Consider the following 25,237-nt stretch of genomic DNA (forward strand, 5'->3'; position numbering starts at 1 on the left):
CACAATATGTTGAAATGGAGCAAAGCTTATTTATTAATATTTTCGATAAAGCCACAAATATGTACATATACATGAGTCAAAATAAACAAACAAAAGGGAGCCTTCACAAAGGTTGCTTAGGGGAAGTCTCAGCAGTCGGTAGAGCCCCAGAAAGAGAAAGCACCGGAGGGTGGTTATCCGCAGCCTCAGTACTTGACAAAACCCCAGAAGGAGGAGGCATTGGAGGTTCATCATTTGAAGCTTCATTACCAGGTACAGCCCCAGAGGACGAAGGCAATAAATGCCTTTGGAATAAACCCACAAACCGCTGATAATCAAGTAAAACCTTACCATCAGATTCCTTCATCTGGTCAAGCTTCCTCTTCATGTTCGTAGCATAGTCATGGGCGAGCCGGTGCAACTGTTTATTCTCATGCTTGAGCCCTCTAATCTCCTGTTTGAGACTCATCACTTCAGCAGCCAATGATTCAACTTGGCGGGTTCTAGCAAATAGGCGTTGGGCCATATTAGACACAGAACCTGCACACTGAACACTAAGAGCCAGAGAGTCCTTAACAGCCAACTCATCAGACCGTTTGGAAAGTAGTCTGTTATCTTTGGGAGTGAGAAGGTTCCTGGCCACCACTGCAGCGGTCATATCATTCTTCATCACAGAATCCCCAACGGTAAGAGGACCAGTAGGGGATATGAAGGATGGGCGCCATATGTTGTCTGGAGAAGGCGTGGCTGTCTCTTCTCCAAGGTTCAAGTCAAAACAACGGTCGGAGGGTCCAGACATTTTCAAATGTGTTGAAGAGGGAAGAGGTCAGACAAATCAAGATCTTAGAAGTGCAAGAAATGAGCTTCTACTGGTAGAGATTCAAGTGTGCTGTGGAACTTAATGCCAGCCTCTATAAAAATCTGCACTCGACGGAGCTTCAGAAATCGAAGAGGCGTTTGCTTTCTCAAAAGCTGAGCTGCTCAGAGACCACGAGGGCCGATCTCAGAAATCGAAGAAGCACCTGCTTTTTCAGCCTCGTCAGCACCTGTCACATGCACACTCAGCTTTGCGGAAATTACGGGCAATCTGTCGAAGATTTCTGGTGAAGTAGAAAGCACGTGAATCTTACTGTTCAATCACCGCTCTCCATATGCACCATCAACTCCTCGGGTACCACATATAACTTTGTCAAAGATCTCTGACAAAGTTTAGGCACGAGAATTTCGAAGTTCCAGCTACCCTACTATTACCCATAAGGGTAAAGGAACAGCACCACTGCTTGACAACTGGAAAGTCCCTATGTGTGTCGACCTCCGTGTTTTGCGGCAAGACAGGTTGGCAAGAACGTCCAACCTTTACTCACATTCGAGAAAAGACTCCCAACATAATTACTTTCTCAAAAACCGGAGTAGCACCGCTTTCCGAATCTCGAGAGTCAGATCCTCGACGGGATTGCTTGTTCGAAAACCGAAGAGGCACAACTCTCAGAACTTCGAGAGCCAGATTTCCTTAGATAAAGCTTGTCTGTAATCTTCACACGTAACATCAGCTTTCCAGATACCATATACCACTTTTTCAAAGTGCTCTGACAAAATTAAAACACGTGAAGCTGGCAGCTCCCACTACATTGCTGTGACCAAGAAGGGTAAAGGAATAGCATTACTACTTGTTATTGGGAAATCCCTATATACATTGACCTCCCTCCTCAACGGACAGGCAAACCTGCAAAAATGCTCAACCCTTTCTCGCATTCGAAAAGGCACCCTCAACATAACCTCTCGAAATACTCAGCTTTATTTCCCCCCGATAATACCTCAGCAAATAAGCCACACCAAGAACAAGAGTATCTCATATCATCAGGGTCGAAAGCAAGAGTATCCCATATCATGCTTTCTCCCTGTCTTTGTCTTTGTCCTTGTCCACACCTGCAGGACAAGGAGAAAGAGAGCAGTCAGTCGGAACCTGAAATCAAACCTCCAATTTGGAACTGACTGCCTGGAGCCCTTGCCTGGTTACTTACTTAGCATTGCTCTCGAGTACTCATCCTCAACTGCTGTCAAGGTCACGAATTCCACCGGCAAATACCTCATGACAGTTGATCAGATATTGGCTCTTTACACTGAAGCTGCCAAGCGTGGATGAGTCACTATGAAGGAATGTTCTGAAGGACCATTTAAATGCAAAGGTTGCACACCACTTCTGCCATGCAAAAGATTGAAGCAGAAGGTTCAACGGTGGGCTGAAACAGATCACTACAGCACGACACCTTTCCATACCACATTCATTATTCCGTCAACAGCAAAAGTATCCCATATCATCAAGGTCGAACGTACTCTAGATTTGATGGACTTGTTTTGACCCTCAAATTTTTGAGTCGGCCTTATACTCTGAAGGGCACCAGAAAACCCTCCAGCACAGTTCAAGAATAAGCCTGTGGAAAGTTACTTCTTCAAAAGCAAAAGTATCTCATATCATCTCTTATCCATTTGCTTCTCCTTATCCTGGCAGTTGAATGAGAGACAAGGAGAAAGAGAACAATCAACCGGAAGCCGAAGTCAAACCTCTGATCCTGGGTTGCTTACTTGGAAGTTTGACTGCTTACTTTGTCTGTCACCTCTTTCGGCAGATCTCCTAGCTCGGCGACTTGGGGGACTCCTACTATAGGCTAAATACACCATTCCCGGATGGAGGAAATGTACTTCCAGAGAAGGGCAGATGAAGATCAGACCACACTTCGGTACTTAGAAGTTTCGTGATTACTCAAGGGATTGGATCTTGCAAGTCCCCAACCGAGGAGTTTCCCTCACTCGGGAACTTAGGGGAGCACTGTTTGTACCATACTTGACCAATCCCGAAACTACCGAGCACCGGCCAACGCTATACTGTCAAGGACCCAGAAGAGTTCCCCTCCGACCAGGAGGCCAATCACTACTCGACACGTGTCAAGATTAGAAGCCAATTAGAGCGCAGCACGTGTCGACATCAAGAACCAATCACAACATGACACATGTCAATGTGACAAAGCTACAAGTTTTTCTATAAATAGGGGTCATTCCCCCACAATATTGCCTAATGCCATTTGTGTTAAATCATTCACAAGAACTCACTAAATTGAGAGCTTGATCCTTTGTACTTGTGTAAGCCCTTCACTACTAATAAGAACTCCTCTACTCCGTGGACGTAGCCAATCTGGGTGAACCACGTACATCCTGTGTTTGCTTCTCTGTCTCTATTCATTTACGTACTTATCCTCACTAGTGACCGAAGCAACCAAGCGAAGGTCACAAAACCTGACACTTTCTGTTGTACCAAAGTCCTCGCTGATTTTGTGCATCAACATTTGGCGCCGTCTGTGGGAATCGACACGAAAAGCTACGTCGGTCCTCTCTCAATTTTTCACTTCCGCCGTGGATCTGCAAAACCCAAGAGACACCGACCCCCACCCTCCTCTTCTTTCTTCTCTACTTTGTCTCAGAAGGGTCCAAGTCTCAATTGGCCCAAAACCAAGACCCATCCACACCAAAGCACACACTCTGAGCATTGTCCTTCAAACTTCACCAGTCTTCCTTTCTTCAAAGTGTTATCTTTCAACATCGGCAAACCTCCAAATCTGCACAGTAGCTACTTTGTATGGCTCTGCGTTACCTCTTCGCGACTGTCACCAACCATACTCACCTGATGTTGAAGCCCAACGACGGTTTTTTAGCACCGTTCAATCACAAACTCTGCTTTGCACTTGCTCGCTCCTTCAGGGATCACCATCTTCTTCTGCACCACCGCCATGTGGTGGCATTAGCATTTACATGGGTGCCCACAAGGATGACTGGATCATCACACTCACCCAAGTTATTTAGAATTTCTGCAGCAGCTTTTGCCTTACCTTGCCTTACCAAGGACGACTCCGCACCGGTAGATCCTGAAATTTTTCCCGAAGTAAATCAGAGGATATTTTCCGGTCTGGCTCTTGAGATTCTCATCGCCGAGGAGCTCAAAAAGCAGGGACTAGATGAGGCAAGTTTCATGATGGACGCGAATCTGATTAAGGAGCTTCAGCATGATCAAAGTTGCTATCCCCGAAATGAAGAGATGGGAGGACCATAGACCCAGCAAGAAGTGATCTCCTCGACCACAACTCCAAACTCGCCATTGACAGTTGCTGCTCCGGCGTCTTCCACCTCGCCTCTCCCTGCATCGTCGATCAAATCCATGACCCGGAGAAGGAGCTTCTGGACTCGGCGATCAAAGGAATGCTCAACGTTGGGTCAGCAGTGTGGTGCTGACGTCATCCATGTCCCTCCAACGACGACCCATCCTCTGGTCCGTACGTCCTGGCGTCACTAGATGTTCCAGGAAAATGTTTTCTTTCGCTTCAAAAATTGAAGTTTCTCGGGACAGTGACGGAATTGGAAAAACCTAAGTGGTTAAACTAGAAGAACAACCGACCTGCGATAAGGGTTTGGATTTGGATAGAAGATTGAGCGTTTTCGGTCAGAGAAACTGGAAATTAAATAGTAGCTTATCTTCCTCCGCACTCGCGGCTCCTGGAATTCATCAAGACGCTCAAGCTCTCAGCACATTTTTATGTGTCCAGATGATATTATGACGGGTCAAAAGAGGTCTGCAAGCGGTGCTCATGACGAGTCAAAAGAGGTCTGCAAACAAGGTCAAATGTTCAGACAATCAACTGCTGTTCAAACCACTTGAAATGAAAAGCTGTCCATCAACAGAAAAGAAAAAGCAATGTCTGGAGAAAGCAAAATAAAAAATAAGATGCAGTGGGAGCAAAAGTAGAAAAGAAAAAGGAAAATGAGGAAATGGTCTAAAGAAGTTTGTGGAGATGGCATGTGCCAATTGCACACCAGTGAAGCAATCCAGCCATCATGTCACTAAGAAAGCAAAAGTAGAAAAGAAAAAGAAAAATGGAGGCTCTCCTCGAGAGCACATGGGGACAACGCAAAAGAAAAAGAAAAAAGGAGATTTTACTAAAGCCAAAGAAGATGCTCACACTTTCATCATGCATGTTCCTATTTTCTGAGAAAGCTACGGAAAGACCTAGAAGGAAGATAAAGGTTTCCTTACATTAAAGTGATGTAATTTATTTTTCTTATCTTTCGAAGACATCTGTATAAACCCCATCAAAGGGTTAAAAAAAAAAAAAAAAAAAAAAAAAAAAAAACAATCGGCAAAGCCCAAAATAAATGGGCTGGAATGTTGTGTGGAGAGCAAAGGCCCATAAGCCCAAAATAGCACCAACCAGGTGATGAAATGTACAACCCGCACTCTCCTTCATACCACCAACCAGGTGATCAAAAGTACGCCAAGTACTCCAAATTATACATGAGCATTACTCATGTCATTCATACATAAACATTCATGAGCATCACTCATGATAATCATACATAAACATTCATAACCATCATTCATGTCAACATTCATGAGCATCACTCATGTTAACATTCATGAGCATCACTCATGACAACATCCATGAGCATCACTCATGTCAATCAACATAAACATTCATGAGCATCACTCATGTCAATCAGCTTCAAAAGCTTCATTTACAGAGCTCTAGCTTTAAAACTTTATTTACAAAAGTTCCAGTTTCGAAAGCTTCATTTACAGAGCTCTAGCTTCAAAGCTTCACTTGCAAAGCTTCACTTACAAAGCTTCAGTGCAGGGTATACAAATACCACATCCGAACAACCGCCACTTCGGCCCATACATGGATTCAATTTGAAGTCTCCAGCCAACAGACTCTATTAACCGAAGACTTGGGGGACTACATTATGTACCATATATTGGGCCTCAACTGGGCCTCATGAAAAATACTTGGGGGACTCTAGCCCATTATTTATGTATTAAGGAGCGAACCCTTATTCTATAAAAGGGACTCCCTCACTTTCATTGAAAGATCACCCATGATTTATGTATTGAGGAGCGAGCCCTTATTCTATAAAAGGGACTCCCTCACCACCATTAGAGAGCATCGCCGCCTACTGAGCAACCGCCTCGCCGCGATCATCAACTCTAGCCCATCATTTATGTATTGAGGAGCGAGCCCTTATTCTATAAAAGTGACTCACTCACCTTCAATGCCACAAGCTGAGCCAACCAAAGCAACATAAGCCACAAGCCGAGCAGCCTCGCAGCGTGTGCTACTTCTAGTTTAGCGTCATTTCAGATTGAGCACTGCCTCATATCGAGCATCAGTTCAAGACAGTATCTAGTTACTTCGGCCCACACATGGACTGAATTTCAAGTCTCCAGCCAAAAGACTCTCTTGACTGAAGACTTGGGGGACTACTGTTTATACCATATTTAGGGCCTCCGTATTTAGACCTCGTATAAATACTCGGGGGACTCAAATGTAATTATGCAATAAGGGAAGGGGCAAATATGTAATAAGTGAAGAGTCCTTATTCTATAAAAGGACTCCTCATCCTCACAATTAGGGAGAGGCCAATTCCTAGGCCCTCTCACCCTCTTTCAACGCTCTCACTCTCAGAGCTCTCTCTCCCTCCAAACAATACAATCAGTGTGGACGTAGCCCAAACCTTGGGGTGAACCACGATAACTCTTGTGTCATTTACATTACTTGCAGATTCACGGTCGGATTTACGTTGTTCCAAGACCATCCGGAGTATTGGAATGAATTGAAATGACAGTTCGAAAAATTGAAACAAAAAAATACGAATGAAAGATACTGTTCAACCTAGGTTAGAACATAGTTCTAAAAGACGCTAGACTTTAGTCAGGCGGCTATCTGGGCTTAGTACCTAGACACCTAGGCGGACTAGGCGGATTTTTTAATTTTTATTAATTTAATTAAATTTATCATAACAAAAGCTGGTTACACTTATGATGGGCTGTTATTATTAACCCCAATTTAAAAGTTAATAAGATTGTAAGCATATAAAATGCCCCGGTCCAACCCATCCCAACCCAACCCAACTCACCCCACACTTTCTTTTTCTCTTCTCATGTCTTCAGTCGCATCAAGCCTCTTTCTTATATTATAAGACACCTTGTTTCCATCAACTAATTAAAATAACCAAATTGTGCGCCTCTCTCTACTTTTTGGTAAACACCTCTCTCTCTCTATTATTGTAATCAGTTTCGTTTCCATCACCTCATCTCTGTCTTCAAGAAAGAGCGCTGCTTCTTCTCCTCTCCTCTCTCACATCATCAGACCTCTCCCACCACCTCCAAAATCTACTTAAAACCCCCAACCTTCAACCCAAAAACTCAAAAGAATTCTAAAATACCCAACTATCAAGCAACATCGGCACGGCCTGTTTGTCAAAAAGCAGTTTATAAAGCAATCTGGGGTGGGTTCTTTCAACGATCAATTGGAGTTTGTATGTATTCCAGAGATTTCCAGTCTGCTCTCTCTCTTCTCGTCAGATCGCAGCAAAATGGAGAACCGCCGAAGCTCCAACGAGGTCCCCTAGACAGCCACCTATTGCCGCCTAGATAGCGCCTAGGCGGCCAACTAACCCGTACCCGATTTTATGAATGATTTGGCATAAATCCCCGCAGCACTCCACCGCCCAACGCCTAGGCAGCCTCCTAGGGTGTTTTTTAAAACACTGGTTTAGAATGGATAGCAAGAACAATATATAGAATGTAAAAGTGTGGTGATCTTTGACAATAACCTACAAGGTTCTGTTTGTATTGGTGTAGAGAAATAATAAGCTTCGTCCATCAGTATCTACTATCTCCTTGGCTTTGTTTACCACTAATTTATATGAAGCGCTCACTTCCCGATCTGATTTACCGAAGACTTAAAGATTCAAAGTTAATTTCCACTTGAAAGAGTTAGTTGATCAAATCCCTATTTTCGTGCATGCATATCACCAATCCTAATTAACTTAGCTGACCTGATTGGAGCGAAATAATTTCCTGCAAAATTGAATGTCTGATTTTGTCCGTGATTTTTTGGTCATGTGAAGTCAGGTGCCAACTTGTTACTCACTTACAGACTGGTCCAGGATCTATTAGTATGAACTAAGGTCATCTCCAACCGAATGAGAGTCAGATGGCTCGTTTTAGCCCTATAACCATCTAAAAAATTAATATTTTAATAAACAATGGAGGACCATATTTCTTATCATTTCCAACTAAGGCCATCTCCAACCGAAGGGTCCAGAGGGCCAGAGGGCCGAAAATAGCCCTAAAACCGTCTCCAACCGAGGGCTAGGCCAGAGGGCTCTGGAATCTGGGAGGGCCCCACGGGATCGGAGAGGGCTGGAGGGCTGGAGGGCTGGCTGCTTTCGGCCAGCCAGCCAGCCCCGGGGCTGGCTATTTTTTTTTTTAATGTTTCCTATTGCTGTCGGTTAAAACCGACAGCATTAAAGAGCTTTTTTTTTTAAATAGTTCTACTATTAGTGTCGGTTATAACCGACACTAATAGTTTGAAATGTTTTTTAATGTAACGGCTAGTAGCCGTTGGATTATTAGGCCTCTCTTTTTTTTTTTTTTTTTTTTAATGAATTTAAACTTCTTTTTTTTTTTTAATGAATTTAAACTTCTTTTTTTCCCTTTTTTTTTCCTTTTCATATGAATCAAATTTTTTTTCATATTTGTTTTCCTATAACTTCTATTTCACAAAATTTGTTTCATATTTTTTTTCAATTCTATTTTTTTCGTATAACTTCCTAGGCCATTTATACAACATTAAATTGTAGTTTTTAAATAATAAATTATGTTTGGCCCTTGGTTGGAGACAGTTTTTTGTGACAGGGCTAAAACGAGCCCTTTGGCCCTCTGGCCCTCGGTTGGAGACAGAGGCAAATATGGTCATGTACTGTTCATTAAAATATTAATATCTTGGGGAATCTTGGAGGGCCAGAGGGCTCAAACGAGCCCTCTGGCCAGCCCTCGGTTGGAGATGGCCTAAGGGGCCAGAGGGCCATAGGCCAAATATAGCCCTATGACAAAAAACCATCTCCAACCGAGGGGGTCATAGGGCCAAACATAATTTATTATTTAAATTTAAAAACTACAACAACTTAAATTTAAAAACTACAACTTAAATTTAAAAACTACAAATTAAATTTTAAAACTACAACAACTTAAATTTAAAGTCTATAATCATCATCTGCCATTGTAGGATGAAAGTCAGAGGTAAACAACTGCCGTCCGGCCATAATTTTCCTCATTTTCCTATCATCCATCTTTTCTTGTATTTGTTTGGCCTGTTCTTCATGCCTACTGTTCCTTCTTCCGTGGCAATGACATTTTGCTCCGTCATTAATAGCAAAGAGGCTGCCATTTCCTGTTGAAATGCGATATCATCCTTTGTCTTGCCCTTTTCCTTCAATTTTTGGGACTTTTTTCGTCTCATAGCCCTAAGTATGAAACCTTCACCCGGAGACGGATTTTCTACCTTTGTTTCTGGAATGGTAGGAGATCCATCTTCATCCCCATCTACAGCTGAGGATGCAGTTCCGAACACCGGCGTAGGACCTACTCTATGTTGAGGTGGATCTTCAAATAACACTCACCCTTTTACAAATTTCTCAACAACCGTGATGCTGAAAGGGTTTCGAGTTGTCCTCCATATACAATTCCTCCGCTTGGCGTATCTAGAAAATATAATTACAAAAATTAAAGGAAATTAATTTATGAAATTAAATGTAATATAATATAATTAAATATTTAAAATAAATTGTGAAAACACTTACTTCGTCGTACTAATTGGCGCCGCATTAATGTCTACTTGCGGTCGTTAACATTGCTTGATGCCATTTATTCAAACTTGGATGAAGATGTTTCTTCCATATTGAAGAACAACTCTCGTGGTTTTGGATATTCGGTGGAGTGGTGCCTTCATAGAAGTCATAGTATTTTTTGGACACACGAGTCCAAACACTTTCACTTGTTTGAGAAGTCCCCCTCACACTATCTTCCGAGATCCATCTATAAGCCCAGCAAAGAGCTTCATCTTCTTTTCGGGTCCAAACCCTACCTTTCATTGCAGATGTGGCCATTTGAAAATTATTGAAAATTTTGAAGGAAAGATTATTGGAAGAGGTAAGAAAATAGAATGTGAAGAATTGAAATAGAATGAAGTGAGATAGTATTGAATGGTGAAAATTATGTGATAAATGGTGTAGGAAAGGCTTAGGTATTTATAGGAAATTTTTTTTTAAAAATTTTGCTGAAAAAAAAAATTCAAATCTAATGGTAACTAACGTCAGCTAGCCGTTGGTTTAAAAAATTTGGCCCAACCTGGGGCTGGCTAGCTGGCTGGGTTGGGCAGCTGGTTGACCCTTTTCTCCTTTTTTGGCCCGATGGGACCCAAGAGCCCTTTGGCCTGGCCCTCGGTTGGAGACAGTTTTCGTGTCATTTCGGGCTATTTTTGGCCATCTAGCCCTCTGGCCGGATCGGTTGGAGATGGCCTAAGTAGATCGAGGCATAGATTACTTTGCATATTGAGGGCACGAACTTCTTAGGGCACGTTTATTAATCAGTAATCAGAATAGAGCGAATTGAATTTATGAGGAATTAGAATCAGATTCTTATAAAAACCGTTTACCAAACTGTCTGGAATCGCAATATGAAAGGTGTTGATTCCAAACACCCCTAAATCCGTATTAAAACTAGTTTAATTATTAAACTGCCCTTGTCCTAAATAAATTCATTTATGGGCTTAGTTAATAAATTTTAATTTCCAGAACAACATATACGTAGATCAGGAATGTATAAAATAATAACCAAAAGAGTCTAGGTGTATATGTGTATTGGTTTACTTGATAGTTAGCCAATGTGTAATGTGTATGAGATAAGGCTATCAGACAAAAGCTAAGTACTTACATATTTTGTTGCAACCTTTCCAATTCTGTCGATACAAAATACTCAGTCCTCTCTCTCTTTTCTTCTTCCGTTGTTCATCTCTCTAAAGATTTCACATTCATTTTGCAGTTTCTTAGATTCATTTCAGTAGTGTTAATATGGTATCGAGCCTGCGATCTTCTGTGGGTTTGGAGCTCAATAACTGAAGAGCTTGTTCATCTACAATGTTTCCTGCAATTTGTGTTGCTCTTTCTTCTATTTTGGCGACTGTAGCTACCATTGCGATGTATGCTACTAAAGTGGAATCAGAAGAAATGTTAGGTTTCATGTTCCTATGAGTTTTTCTTCAAATATTGGTTAGATAATATTGTGAAGGCCAATGCCATTATTTGTTAATTGTAGTTGATATTGTGATCTGGGTTGTCAAAAGGCCGAAGTCGTCAACTCATTCTGATTGAATCTCAAGGCTAAAGCTAGTAGATTGTGAAGATTATCCAATGGTTAGTAGTCAAATTTTCTGTCTGATTGAAGAAGTGATTCCTTAAAAATATGAGTTCTTCTGAAATTAAAGTTGAGAGAGTGCTAGAAATGCTAAAAATAAAACTCAGTGATAGCAATTACACAAAGTGGTCTTTTCAGTTCAAAGTTGTGCTAGGAGTAGGATTCTCTCCCCTTTTATTCTCATCCCCTTCCATACATTCCTCTTACATATTATTTTTTGTCTTATTGTTTCTATAAAAAAATCAATATAAGATGTTGACGTGGTTAAACCGTAACTGTTCAAATATGAGTGGAGGGAAGGGAAGAGAGATTAGGAGGGGAGATAATCCTATTCCAAAAGGCTATACGTGGTTTGATCATGATTTGATGTCTGTCCTCCTAAATTTGTTCTTAACATTGAGACTAGTGTAACTAAGGATGTTATAAAAGCCTTTCAAGAATGGCAAACTATAGATATGGTATTGTTGAGTTTATTGATTGCAACTTTAACTGATGATTTTTATGTCATTCACTTCAAGGTGATTTGCTACGGAAAATTTAGAAAAATAATTAAAATTTGTAACCAACATAAAATTATAGCTACTATTTTAATTTATTATAATTATAACAAAAAAATAATATGAAATGACTAATATACCCTTAAAATGAGATTTTCAATTAAAATGAAAATGAGGATAGTCTCCCCTACACCTCCAAGCCCGTCTCCTTCTCGAAAAATAGAGATTAATTATGCTACCTTTCTTCGGCATTGTCATCTTTCTCCTCTTCTTGATCGGTCATGTCTACATCACCATGCTCAGCGACTAATTCTATCGAATTCAAAAATACTAAATAAGGAGTTCGACCAATCTCAAGGATTATTTTGGCTAAAAAGCCCAAATGTCATGACACTGTTTTGCATATCTAGAACACTTGCAAGTACAATTTACCAAACGTTCAAGTGGTTTACTTTACAGCTTGCTACTTTCTAAACCCAATAAAACCGTTTTAGTAAAAAGCTATCAAATACCAAATTGCCTACCATCACAAGCAAAACCAAGGGATTAAGCACACGCATATAATGCCGGGTCCCCTCGCAAGGTTGCGTGTTTTTATAGCAGCATCTCGTACGGTATACAAGTCCTTCACAAACCAAACCATGAACTTCTCGAGTGAGGCTTGAATGCCGGCCAAACCAATCTCCCCTCCACCTACGACTCCAACAACCAACATCAACTGATTGATTATTCACTGACAGTGACACACACCAAAATCTGCCACCCATTAATATGCTCCACCTCCACCTGTATTTGCGATCCACCGCGCCATTTAATCACCTCAACCAGCAACTTTTGAGGTCACTCTTCTCCTCCTCCTCCTCCTACCCACCTTCTCTCTTTTGAGATTAACAGCCAGGGACTACACTAATCAAGCTTAACTTTGATTTAGTAAGAAAAGCTTTCTCCTTGAAACAAAGAGAAACTAAATTTCATAGTTAATTTTGCAACAGAACGTAAATTATATACTTCTTCTAGTTCCATAAACCCAATTCAATTTAGTATCAGAAAAATTGAAAGGCGTTGCCTTTTCTTATTTTCTATTAGTTTTTCTTTCACAATCTCGCATTTTCTCGGGAAACATACATCAAACAAGTAATCCAAAACTCGAAACTTGGCAAGCAAACGATGCGATTCTTACCTGATGGAAGCTGAGGTCGGCGAGGTAACCGAGGCTCTTGATCCCGGAGGCAATGTCCGTACAGAGCTTGAACTGGTCGGCGACGGAGGAGTCGGGGAGGGAAGTGGGAAACGGCGTCGTTCTGCCGATGAGGTTGAGAGACTGGCCGCAGATCGAGACCAAGGCCGCCGGCGTCAGGTCCTTAACAGACGACACGTCGTCCGGGACACATACGCCGGAGCTCTCCAACGACTTCAGCAGTATTTCCCGCGAATCTTCCATTACCGTGTGGAGTGGCGGTTGTTTGACTTCTTTGTTCTGTTCGTTTCGCCGGAAAGAGTTTGATTCGAAGCAACTTATTTTATGATTTTTTATTCCAAAATACATCTCTTTCTAGTAAAAGCAATAACATCAGCTGATTAAATAGTTCGTTATTATCTTTCAAAAAAAAAAAAAAAAGTTCGTTATTAGAGGAGGAAAATAAATTGAATCCGTAATATAGTGTATAGACATGATTATTTTATATCTTTGCGATATAACACTAAAATATATCACTAACATACCTCATGCACGTAAATTCGAATTTTCCCTTATCGTAATATAAATGATTCATCGTAAAATATCGTTTGTATACGATGAGCAAGAAACCGGCCTAACTATTTGAATCAGCTTTAGCGGTTTGATTTGGTGTGGTTTTAACACTAAAAAGAGTAATCTTAGACCAAATTGAACCAAACCGTACTTTGTTTCGTCCAACCAATTAAGCAAACAGATATATAAACAATCGCATTACCAAATTCGAAACATTCATAAACAGGTTACATTCAATCTCAAGAACCAGCTTACATCTTTACTGCATTCAATTCCAACATTACAGTACATACAACTGTTAAACACGAAAAGCCTCTTTGGTCTTCGATACTTGAGGGCCACGTCTCAAGAGAGCGATTTATGTTAAGATGTTTACTTCATGTATTTCTGCAGGAATTTGCGGTGAAAGTCGCTCCTGACTGTGTCATTGATGAAGCGCTTAGGAGTCTTGGTTTCCCCGCGGGCCTGATTCTTGAACACCACATCGTCATCCCATCTGAGCCAAAAGATCCACAAAGACGAGAGCTATTAGAAAAAGTGACCGAATGCAGCCATTGGAAAATCCTAACTTGATCACAGAACAAGCTAGGAGTAAAATCGCGACTAACCTTCTTTTCACACTAAACGATGCGGGTGCTGCACCATTAAGCAATGGGTTTCCTCGGAGAAGCTCTGCTTCCTTGACTTTAAGCTCTTCCTCCCTCTCTAGTCTTTCCTGTGGAGGCATAGAGTACATTTTTGTTATATTCAGCGATATCAAAGCTATTGATAATCTTAAATATTCTGTCACATCACTTCGTTGAAAGCTCACCTTCCGTAACTTCTCCTCTGCTTTTTCCTTCTTTATTTGTTCAAGCTCGGCCAATAGAGCTTCCATGTCATCCTCCTCGTCATCGTCATCTTCACCACTATAATCAGTTCCAAATATACGAGGAAAACACGTAGTAATATCATTACACCGCAAGAAATGGATTGAATTATGCAAGCAAAGAAAACATTACTATCGACAAATGAAAGGCTAGTTAAAGTCTGTCACAGCTATTTTTGATTTGCAGATATTGTTACCGTTTCAAATGGAAACCTGGGAAACAAGATGTTCATAACTACGCAAACCAACCCCCACCATGAATATTTCTATTATCTACTGAGAAATATCCAAACTAAACTGTAAGCAGACAAGTCATGAGAGATTGTAAACAAAGAAATTCTGCACATTTTTTCCATGTTGGAAGTAAGCGAATAAAGCCCATAGCAACTGGGAAAAGAACTAGAACACATAAACATTCATCCAGTCAACACATAAGTAATTCTTCTAGGTTAAATTCACAAAACCATTAGTTATTATTATATATCCAAGCACGTCTTGCATCAAAATATTTGATAGAACTTTAATAATTCAACATCAAAGCTATGCTGGCAATTTACTGGAACTATTTATAGTTATACATTTGGATTCAAGTATATATGCAAAGAATACCAACCTTTCATCATCACTTTGGGCTTCCACGTCAGAATCATCAGCATCTATATTACGTGGCACAATTTCAGTGTCCCTTCTGCCCCCTATGAGCAAAAATATTTTATGTAGTTAGTAAATTGAGCGATTACTTATTTATGAACTTGCTACCTTAAATAGTAAAATGTAAGAGCTACAATATACACCTTCCAATAACAGCTGGTTCCCCCTCCTGCGATCTCTGTCATCTGCACAATGCACATATCAATTAGAAAAACTAGTCAACAAGCCCCCAAGTGCTTGTAAAAAAATGCAAGGAAGATATCATACAACTATAAGATTTATCCTTTGATGAATAATGCTTCCTTTCGCTCTCTTCCAGTTCCTCCCGGAGGTTCTTATTCTGCAACTCATCCTGGGTGTCCTGCCCCGGCTTTCTGTTAGACACGCATACCAAGAAAGGCAAAGTCCAAAATTAGAATCCCGGGAAAACGAACTCACATATTACCAGAACCAGAAAGATAAACAGTATACTGGAAATTTGGAGGGGAAAAAGAAGTATAAACATATGCAGAGTTGCATTTGTTAATCATGGGTTTTAGAATTGTACGTGATGCACTCTGAAAAGTTTAACACACATCAAAATCAGTAACAAACAATGACAAAGATCTACCTGGGTTTTAGAGATGTATGGGCAGCCATGTCCCTTGATGAGTATTTCTGTGATGGGCCAAAAATCCGAGTACCACCTTGTTCATTGCCACCTTTCGCAGGTGCCCAAGTGGGTCTAGCGGCCGTCGTCATGTCTTCTAACTGTCTTTACAACACCTGACAACCAAATAATAAGCACAACATCCATCAATCATCCACAAGCCTGCAATGACTACGTATATTTGCAAAATGCTCATCATATACATCTGACTGCAAAGCACATCAAAATACAATGACCACGTACATAGACACAAACGCGAAAGAGAGTATTGAAATTCAAGTTTATTTCCTATCAAATAAAAAACACACATCAATTCGACAGTGGTGTTCTTTACCTAGTGGTGGCACAACAAACACGAAACCCAGGATGCAGAAAGATTCTAGCAAAACACCCCAGTTAAAATCGAACCCAATTTCAAGTTAATGCAACCCAAAATTTCAATTTCTCTTCGTTTCCATGCGTTTCTCAGCAACCAATCAAACAAATTCATGATATATTATATAAAGTAAACAGATGATTAACAATCCTCTCTTAATTTCCCCAATTCTTCGAACAAAATTTTGAATTTCTATCGGGTTTTTCTCAGCATCCAAACGTAAACCCAAACAATATTGGGATTTGTTTCTCTAAATCAATAACTATAAAAGTACAAAAACTGGCACGAACAAAAGATTGAATAGATGAGTAAATAACTGAATTCGAGTTCCTATTGATTGGAAATTAGGGTCTTACCTGGTTCAAAATTGTTCTTCGATTGACTCAGACCAGAGAGAAGCTAGCCGCTTCCGAACAAAAGAGAAAGGAAGAAGAGAGAGGAAACGAAGCGTTTTGCAGTTTGTAAACATATTAAAAAAATAAAATAACTAATGAAAAAAACTTGAAAACTTGGATTTGGATCATCTTCGAGGCAATTGATTAGGATCCTCCTGACCTGTGTCTGTGGGCCGTTGGATAAAATCCAACAGCTACCAACAGGGCACCCTCTAAAAGTTATAATAATTGTAACCATTGGATAAAAATTCAACGGTCCACCGACACCAGTCAGAGGATCCAGACCAATTGCCTCGGAGAAGATCCAATTCTTAAAAACTTTAAGTTTTAACAATAAGGGCAAAATAAAGGGTAAAGTGAATAATACTATAATTAATTTTTTAGTGTAAAAATATGATTTTTTATTAAAGTAAACACTATCAAGAACTTTCCATTAAAATTCTTAATAACCAATGGCTGTGCTGCCGGGTTAGGGCCCCCGGCTTGGTTTTATTCGGGTTGGACCGTACCGGTTTTCTCTATTTTTAGAAACTTGCTCCAGCGGCCATTGTCTAAAAGTTGGTGAAGCAATTTTTAAGTAAGTTCAGCAAATCAATTGTAATGATATAATTGATTGAAAAAAAAAATTTTAATTTACAACAAATTGCATTATCACATTTATTGTACTGATCGTGTTTCCGACACTAAAAATTTTTCTCAATCAAGTGGAGTTTTAAGTGAAATTAAGAATAGAAGAGCTTCAAGTCCGAGTAAGTGAAGAGGATCGATGAATCATGTTACAGTCACATGCAATATTTTTTTAGTAGAAACTCCACACAAAAGTAGAAACCCCAGTCCCCTTTTCTTTTTGCATTTATTTTTCTTTTGTGAGCACCAAACCAAGAAGAAAATAAAGAAGAAGCTAAGACCATGCCAAACCAAAGAAAAGTAGTTAACTCTTATGAGGAGTATTCTACCAGTATATAGAAAGACTTGAAATCAACCGCATGGACGGTTTATCATGAAATATGTTGCTTAGTACCTACATTATTGATATATTTGTTACATTTGTAGTAGTGATCTTCAAATGAAGATTAAGAAATTGAACGATTCTGACTACTTTTTGGATAATGATTGCATTCTCTCCTTGGAATGAGCTCATTCCACCACTTTCAAATAACGTATCTTTTTTGTATAGATTTCATAATCGGATCTATTGAATTTCTTCATCTACATTAAAGGATCGTTCTTACACAAAAATCTTCCAAATTGGAGTTCGTTTAGTCATGCCCGATGTATCATATACGTCATAGGTGTAAGTACTAAGTAATGAAATTTCTTCAGGTGTTCTCGGTCCTTCGATCATATAAGTCTTTTTGTACACTGTTACAATACTTCGACATCTTTCAATTTCTCCGTCGTTCTCCTTCTGCTCTCCCCAGTGAGAAAAAACAAAAAGACTCCGACCTGCATGAGATATGGAGATCATGCTCTAAATCCAAGCAAGAGACTGCAAGGAGGATTGTTGCTTCGAAATTCGATCATCTCTGCGCAAGTTTTGATCCCCTACATAGACTTATACGACCCTGTCTGAATGTTCTCTCATATTTTCTTCTTTTCACTTACATACATATACATGTGTGTGTGTATATATTTACAGATATTTACATATATATATATATATATATATATATATATATGATGTTTATCAGAAGCAGTGTGAAGAAGTGTTACATAAACAAAGCACAGTAAAATTAGTGGTGAGCTTGAATTCTCGTGTTTGGTTGTAAAAGTTTACGTGTTTGCTACATAAAAAGCAGATGAACTGACCTGAGATGGCAGCGAATAATGGGAGGAGGAATGAATATGAAGCGCTAGCATCCTCCGTTCAAGGGAAATTTCAGCAGCAATCTCCGTTGCGAGCTCAGCATTCTATATTTAGAGTTCCTAATGTGTTGCGAAATGGTAACGACAAAGTTTATGTTCCAGAATTACTTTCAATTGGACCATTACACCGTGGATTGAACTTACAAACGCTGGAAAGAATTAAATCATGGTACTTGCTTTGCCTGCTGGAGCGCAATCCAACTCCGAATACTGGTTTACACCACTTTGTTAAAGCCATCAAAGACATAGAACAAAACTGCCGCGATTGCTACGAAGAACAAATTGATCTGAGCACAATCAGGCCAGCTTCCGGTCTGCATTTGCATTTTTCTCGTCGTCTTGTTTATGTTTGTAATAAATCCAACTGTTGGCATGTATGCATGCTGTAAGTTTGCAGCAGTTGTGCTTTTCTCAGTGTCTTTGGGTTTGAAATAAAGCCAGTTGATGGCATGTATTGCATTTGTGCTTTTTCTAACATCGTTCATCGATTTAGATACAAGAGGTGTTCCAAGTTTTGTTCTCTCCAAATTTCTTATCAAACGCTATACAATATAAGCAACTGTCCTCTGCGCGTCGGTTTATTTGATGTTTCTAGTTTTGTTCGGTGCACTTTCCATCAAAATACGAGTACGATAGTAGTGAAAACTTTATACATCTGAACTGGAATTGAACCTGATGACCTGACCAGTATTTCTGCATTGCTTAAAAGTGTAACCACTGGAAATTCCTCACTGAATATTGAGTAAATGACACAATGCTTTATACAAACTTACAAACAGATCAATGTCGGAAAACATTGCATTCATTGCGAGGCATTTTCAAGCCAACGAAAACATACAGGCGATCACAGATGATTTACAGTATTCAAAGTATAACTAACCTCTGGAGAAGTTAAAATCTATCCCAATATTATTTACTTCTGGTAAGTTTATCCTATACATGCTTGCCCACTGACTATCCAAAAACTGCTTCAATCATCACAGCGAAACATCGGAAGAAAATTTTGCATAACAGTTCTCATAACAAGATAACCACCCTTAAGATAGATTTGTTTAGGTCTGCTGAAATGATCAAGCGGCGCTCAAGCAGTTCTCCCATGTTCCATACTTTGAGCTGAAACTTCCTCCGCCTCTCTGCTGCGCATGCTCCGAAATTACTGCATGAGCACAAACATCCCAAGTCTTTGCTATCACCTGAAGAGACATGGGTTGTGAAATGCTTCGTAGAGATGTGCTAAGCCTTGACTTTGCCTTCACAGAAAGATCTTCATACTCTTTGCTGTCAAAGTAAATTAGAGACAAATCATAAGAAAAACATTTTGATTAAACACATGAAAGTAAAATAAGTTTACAATCTCAAAACTGAAACGAAAAACATTAATCGATCCTTTGCTTGACTGTTGAGGCATCTCATAACTTTTACCTACAAACTATGAATTGAACTGGGGAATAATGCGTTTAACGGGTATTGTCTTTTTGAAACGAAATAAGATTTCACCAGATTAAAGAAAAAAGACACAAGCCCGTACCGTATGGCTAAGAATTCACAATCGGAAGTACAACATCTCTTAGTTTATGTAACAGCAGCAATATGTAAGGTCAGAGTCCTCATTTACTCACCTAACTTCGACTGGAACCTTGTCCAAGAGTATCGGAGAGGACTCTGGATAATTGGTGGGAACAAGTAGTTTTAGTGGCTGAATTTTTGACTGCACAATGCACAATGTTAAAGGCAAGTAAATATGAAGTTAAAATATTTTGAAGACAGGTAACAAGTCATTGCATTAACGTTCGAGAGCCCACCATATTCCCAGAATCATACTGTGATTTCAAGTTTGGACTGAGAGCCACAGCTTCAAAAGAGCACTTGAAAATGGTTCCCTCATCCCCTTCAGCAGTGGCTGCTGCACTAAGGTCAACATCTTCATCATTGCTAACAACGACTGTGTTGATAAGCTGCCGATTTATTTCTCTTATTTCTTTCAAAAGAGCATGATTAGCCTGCAAGATAAGCCACATTATGTCCAATGACGAACATAAGCCTATTGACCAGAAATTGAAATACACCAAGATGGGAAATTCTTCAAAAAGAAAAACAAGATTAAGTTAAAGACCAACAATGTAGGATATATGTTAAGGTTGATTCGGCAAATCCTTGATCGAATAATGAATCTCTTTCTCTCTTTTCTCCGTTTCTCTCCCCTCACAGGAAAAAGAAACATTGTGCCCTCAAATGCTGTTTTATTTTTCTTAACCACAATAACTTCATTCAACAATATTTCTTTTCTTCTCCAATCCAAAAACAAGGAAACATCTTGAACAGCCGACTTACATGGAAACAAATGCCTCATCTCATGATGCGCCAAAGCCCTCCAGGCAATCAAAAGTGTATGCATAGGTGCGCGGAAAAGCAACTAGCTAGCTTAACACTTAACTGTGTTACTAGAAATTTCATTTTCTTCATGCAAGTTACCTATTTAATAGGGCCCAATCACAGCCTTACCACTGCAACAGCAGTCATTTTTAGAAGTATATACCAAACAAAATATTAGTACCTCAGTCCTAGGCCTCTTGATACGAGATGTTGCATTTGACACTAGGTCAGATGTCTCTGAATTGGACAACTGCTTGAAACTATCATCCGTACTGTCAGCAGATGACACAACATTTAAGGGCACGTCACTAGAAGAGCACCTCATTCTCTTAGTCCCATTTCTTCCATCACGAGTCATAACATTGCTTTCGTGCAGACGACAATTTGTCATCGCAACCAGATCCTCACCAACTGAAGCTCTAGATCCATTACCTGGTGCTGACCCTGGTATTATATCAGTCATATTGACTACTGAGCTAATGTCACTGATAGCGGAAATCCATGCATCTTGTGTCATCAATTTCACCTGAAAATTATCCAGAAATTTTATGTCACACACTACTGCAGGAAAACTTTGAGGAAAACGAGAGCTTAGTATTTACTAAAACATCATTATAACCACTCCAATAAAGTGAGAAGCAAAAAGACAGCTTTACTAACCGCTTTAATTAAGCACTCAAGAGGCTGCTCTGTAACACTCGAATTGCTAGAGACAGTTGACAAAGCATTAACATGAGGACTATCTGGTTTGCTAGTTTCAGAAAGTGAAGGAGAGGCTGATACCCTAGGGGTGCCAATGGCAACAGACTTGACCAGTGCTCCGACACCAGTTGCTTGTTGATGTCCAACATTCTCAGCATTTGAGAGTGAGGAAGGTTTCTCAGAATCCCCTGGCGTCGGGGATGGAGTCCTGGGAGTTGAAGGAGATGGGATGACAATTGGTGAACTTGCAGAATGACCAGGGATTCCAGCTTTTGGGCGAGTCACTAGATTCTGCTGGTCAGCTTGTCGAGAAGAATGTTGCGAAATTTGAGGAGATGCAACCTGAGGGAGCTGGGTGGTTGAGGAAGTAGGAACTGGAGATCCTGCTTTCAACTGCTGAGGGGAATCTGTGAAGGTATGTTGATGAAGAACCACTCTTGGCGTTACATCCATTCCCACTCTCATCTTCAAGTTTGCATCATGGATTTGATGAACCTTTGGTGTTTGTTCTTCATGCACCTGCAGCTGTACCGGAAGCTTCTGCTTTTCTTGCGGCTCTAACTGCTTCTGTAGCTGCTGCTGCAGGGCTTGGTGGTGTGACTGCAACAGCTTCGCTTGCTGTTGTGATCGCTGCTGATGCTGCTGCCGTTCCAGCATCTGCTGCTTCTGCATCTGTTGCTGCTGAAATTGTATGTTGAGTAGATTCTGATGCATTTGCTCTTCTTGATCTTGTCTTATATGCTGGTATTGAAGCATACCAGAACTCGAATGAAGGGAATAAATTTCCTGTGTCGTATTAACCCCACTCTGTAATGACAAGGCATTCTTGTTCGCTTGTTGGGGACCCCCGAGAACTGACTGTGGATGCAGCTGAACCATAGACTGTGTTGACTGATGAATGGAAGATTGTTGATTCTGTTGAAGACTAGATAGATATGATTCCACCACAGAAGGTTTGTTAAGATTTAATATGTGCTTAACAGATTTCTGAGAGGACTGCGACTGAGTTGGCTGCTGTTGCTGCTGTTCTAGTGGAGATTGCACAAGTTTTGGGATATATCCTTGCTCCCGCCACTCCTGTTGTGGAAATATCTGTTGCATTTGGCTTTGAGAATTATAAATCATATCAAGGGTCTGTGAAGTTCCAGACATATTTTGCATGTTTGAATTTTGTCCAATTATTTTTGGAATAGGAGCCTGGGTTAAACAGGAAGAAGTAGGTACTGCAGATGAAAAGCCAGCAGAACTTTGAACTCCAGCAGGTGGAATTTCATTCTCAATGTTCTGTGCTAACACTTGTAGGTGTGATTGAGATTGATTTGCTGACAACGCCATAAAGAGTGATTGCCCTTGATTTGGCACTTGGGGTTGCATACCAAAAGACCCTACTCAAATAAACAGAAAGAACACCAAATAAACATTTCCCCATAAATAATCAAGTGTCAAACCAAGATCATAAACACCATCACACTCAACATGTGATCTGTTGCTTTAAAGGAATGAAAATTGTTAACAAAAAATGTACATAGCAACCATCTAGATTCGAGTCTTGAATTTACACGATACAAGCAGATACATATATCAACTATGAATCTCATCTCAGGTAAGAAATGTCATGATCAAGGAAATGGCAGAGCTTCTCTCTCATTATGTCGAATACAAAAAACTATTCATCCATTTCATAAAGCACGCATACTGGGAGACAAAGGAGGTAGTTGACAGAGTAACTCAAATCTATGGAGGTGCATGAAATAGGAGCACAGTTTTCACAGTTGTTTACCTGGATCACGGGGCCTGTTGCTATTACTACCAGAGTTCAATTGAAAATATTTGGCCATTGTATTCTGCGAATTGGTCTCCAATGTGTGCAAATACAGATTAATTTTGCTCAGATAATCCAACTGCACAGAAATCCAGTCCAGTCCACGGCACGCTAAACTTAGAATACATAACATATGCAAGTACCCTTACAGTCATGTACCACGAAGAATTAAATTTACAGCCAAAGAGAGGTGCAGAAGTACCTTACTAGTGGCAGAAGTGTAAACCGTTTCCTCAAAGCTTATAGCATTTTTCTTGGCTTCTTGTAATGCCGCTTGACCAGAGTCGGGAAGATGGTTCTTCAACAATTCAATTCTTTACATGTTCATAACAAATAACAGTGAGTTCATGATAAATAATTCAACGCGGCAAGTTATCTAAAAAACAAAAACACATACGTCCTGTTGACAACTCTTTGCCTTGTATTTGGCCATAGCCGGCTCCTCCAATCCATGGAGGGCTCTCCAGCTTGAGTAGTCCTCCGATTGTTGGTATCCATCGAATGCAAGAAACCCGACCAACTGTCAAACAAAGAAAACACAAGATTGAGCAACTTTCAAATGAAACACACTTAAGAGGGCTCATACATTGTACAGAATTCAATAAATTTGAAGGATGATAGAGTTTCTAAATATGAAGGCATTCTTGTTCCATAAAATATATCCGTTTAAACTGATTTTAAACATGATTTTGTTTTAGAACTTACAATTTTCACATACAATCGAAAACCCAATACGATATACGCAATCAGAGGACAAGAAAAAAGAAATTAACAAACAATGACAGAACCCTAATCGATTAATGTTCAAAAGAATATAAAATCAACCCCAAAGAAAAACCCTTTTTCTTGAGAAGACTTGAAGATTGGGCAAGTTCGATTGAGACCTACCAAATTTGTAGAAAATTTGATAAAATTATTCGATGGATGATATAATTTCAAAAAAATTAATGCATTTTATTATTTTAATGTCAGAAAAGGTATCAATTTTAGATGGTTTTTAACATGATTCCGTCATGAAAAATCCCCAATATAAAATCCATAAATTCACAGATGAAAAACAAAAACCCAAACATTCGATTCGTATGCAATTGAAACAAAATTACGATTTACAAGAATCAGAGGACATAAAAATGCACAACAATGGTGTTTTCGGTTAAAATTCAAAAGAAAAACAAAATATTTGACAAAAAATAATAATTACCGTTTTCTTTGAGAAGAGTTGGAGATTGAAAAATGCAGGCAGCTTGAACTGGAGCGATATGAAAATTCAAAGGAAAACTGCAGAAAGGGAGGGATCCGGATCAAAGACTCGAATTCAAATTGATGCGTGCGGAACAAGTCTTTTTTTTTCTTCAGATTTATTTTGTTTTTTGTTTTTCTCTATTGGAAATGCCAATATTCTATCTATTTATTATTGTGAACTTTAACGTAAAACTCCCTGTTCAAAAACCATATTTTTACACTGAAAAGTCAATCATGGTACTATTCACTTTACTCTTTATTTTGTCATTATTGTGTCAAATGTTATTAGTGATATCAAAAATGTTATCAGTGATATCTTTTTTTTTTTTGTCAAACGATAGATTTGTTAGATTAGATGTTAGAGCCAACAGAGTCCGAACCCACGCCGTGGTGCAAGGACAACAATCCTCTCCCTCACTGTCTATTATTTTGTTATATCTCCGATGTGAAACTCTGCCAAATGTGATTGCATAAGGAGTAGTAGTATTGATGGGAAATTCTAAGGTCTGATTTCCGGACCATCTCACCCCTACATATCCAGACACAAAAAATCATTCCCTACCCCACCTCCCTAATTTGTCATGCTATCCTGACCACTTTTGATCGCCTTCCCCCAACACCACCCAGATTGGAGGTGTCGTACCCAAGAACCTCTCGTAGCTGATGTGCTACGAGAGGTGGATGAGTGCGGGACCCATTGTGAGACCCACATTGATCAAGGTGTCAAAATGCGTTAAGTGTGTGACATGCGTCACTAATGCTAGCACT

General features: G+C 39.8%; 3 protein-coding genes across 5 annotated transcripts; all 3 read right to left on the reverse strand.

Annotated features, from left to right (window-relative positions):
- Positions 1 to 11,912: 11,912 nt before the first annotated feature.
- Positions 11,913 to 13,597, reverse strand: LOC126616354 (uncharacterized). Of its 2 annotated transcripts, none has more exons than XM_050284410.1 (2): positions 12,956 to 13,597; positions 11,913 to 12,676 (listed from the first exon to the last, which is right to left on the reverse strand). In XM_050284410.1, exons 1-2 carry the CDS (start codon positions 13,319 to 13,321, stop codon positions 12,596 to 12,598), a joined length of 447 nt encoding a protein of 148 aa, XP_050140367.1. In that variant the 5' UTR covers positions 13,322 to 13,597; the 3' UTR covers positions 11,913 to 12,595. The 2 variants fall into 2 exon arrangements, with proteins under 2 accessions (XP_050140367.1, XP_050140368.1); XM_050284411.1 differs by having other exon boundaries at positions 11,913 to 12,681.
- A 97-nt stretch (positions 13,598 to 13,694) lies between these two features.
- On the reverse strand, positions 13,695 to 16,547 carry LOC126616353 (uncharacterized). Its single transcript, XM_050284409.1, has 8 exons — positions 16,426 to 16,547; positions 15,655 to 15,809; positions 15,312 to 15,418; positions 15,188 to 15,229; positions 15,007 to 15,088; positions 14,337 to 14,433; positions 14,134 to 14,240; positions 13,695 to 14,021 (listed from the first exon to the last, which is right to left on the reverse strand). The coding sequence occupies exons 2-8, from the start codon at positions 15,783 to 15,785 to the stop codon at positions 13,898 to 13,900; spliced, it is 690 nt and encodes a 229-aa protein (XP_050140366.1). The 5' UTR covers positions 15,786 to 15,809; positions 16,426 to 16,547; the 3' UTR covers positions 13,695 to 13,897.
- A 2,481-nt stretch (positions 16,548 to 19,028) lies between these two features.
- On the reverse strand, positions 19,029 to 24,607 carry LOC126616345 (mediator of RNA polymerase II transcription subunit 15a-like). Of its 2 annotated transcripts, none has more exons than XM_050284397.1 (9): positions 24,429 to 24,607; positions 23,625 to 23,747; positions 23,430 to 23,541; positions 23,186 to 23,306; positions 21,364 to 22,790; positions 20,885 to 21,229; positions 20,133 to 20,330; positions 19,950 to 20,038; positions 19,029 to 19,608 (listed from the first exon to the last, which is right to left on the reverse strand). In XM_050284397.1, the coding sequence occupies exons 2-9, from the start codon at positions 23,723 to 23,725 to the stop codon at positions 19,401 to 19,403; spliced, it is 2,601 nt and encodes an 866-aa protein (XP_050140354.1). In that variant the 5' UTR covers positions 23,726 to 23,747; positions 24,429 to 24,607; the 3' UTR covers positions 19,029 to 19,400. The 2 variants fall into 2 exon arrangements, with proteins under 2 accessions (XP_050140354.1, XP_050140355.1); XM_050284398.1 differs by lacking the exon at positions 24,429 to 24,607 and adding an exon at positions 23,933 to 23,951.
- Between the last annotated feature and the right edge of the window lie 630 nt (positions 24,608 to 25,237).

The sequence above is a fragment of the Malus sylvestris genome, chromosome 3 (genome assembly GCF_916048215.2).
Source record: "Malus sylvestris chromosome 3, drMalSylv7.2, whole genome shotgun sequence".
NCBI lineage: Eukaryota > Viridiplantae > Streptophyta > Magnoliopsida > Rosales > Rosaceae > Malus > Malus sylvestris.

Coding starts and splice junctions, on each gene's coding strand:
- LOC126616354 (XM_050284410.1), bottom strand. CDS start 13,321: ATGTATTTTGGAATAAAAAATCATAAAATAAGTTGCTTCGAATCAAAC. Junction 12,677..12,955: donor CCGACCTCAGCTTCCATCAG/GTAAGAATCGCA, acceptor TGATTAGTGTAG/TCCCTGGCTGTTAATCTCAA.
- LOC126616353 (XM_050284409.1), bottom strand. CDS start 15,785: ATGACGACGGCCGCTAGACCCACTTGGGCACCTGCGAAAGGTGGCAAT. Junction 15,419..15,654: donor CATACATCTCTAAAACCCAG/GTAGATCTTTGT, acceptor CGTGTCTAACAG/AAAGCCGGGGCAGGACACCC. Junction 15,089..15,187: donor GAACCAGCTGTTATTGGAAG/GTGTATATTGTA, acceptor TTTTGCTCATAG/GGGGCAGAAGGGACACTGAA.
- LOC126616345 (XM_050284397.1), bottom strand. CDS start 23,725: ATGGATACCAACAATCGGAGGACTACTCAAGCTGGAGAGCCCTCCATG. Junction 23,542..23,624: donor CAAAGAGTTGTCAACAGGAC/GTATGTGTTTTT, acceptor GAACATGTAAAG/AATTGAATTGTTGAAGAACC. Junction 22,791..23,185: donor CAACAGGCCCCGTGATCCAG/GTAAACAACTGT, acceptor TTATTTGAGTAG/GGTCTTTTGGTATGCAACCC.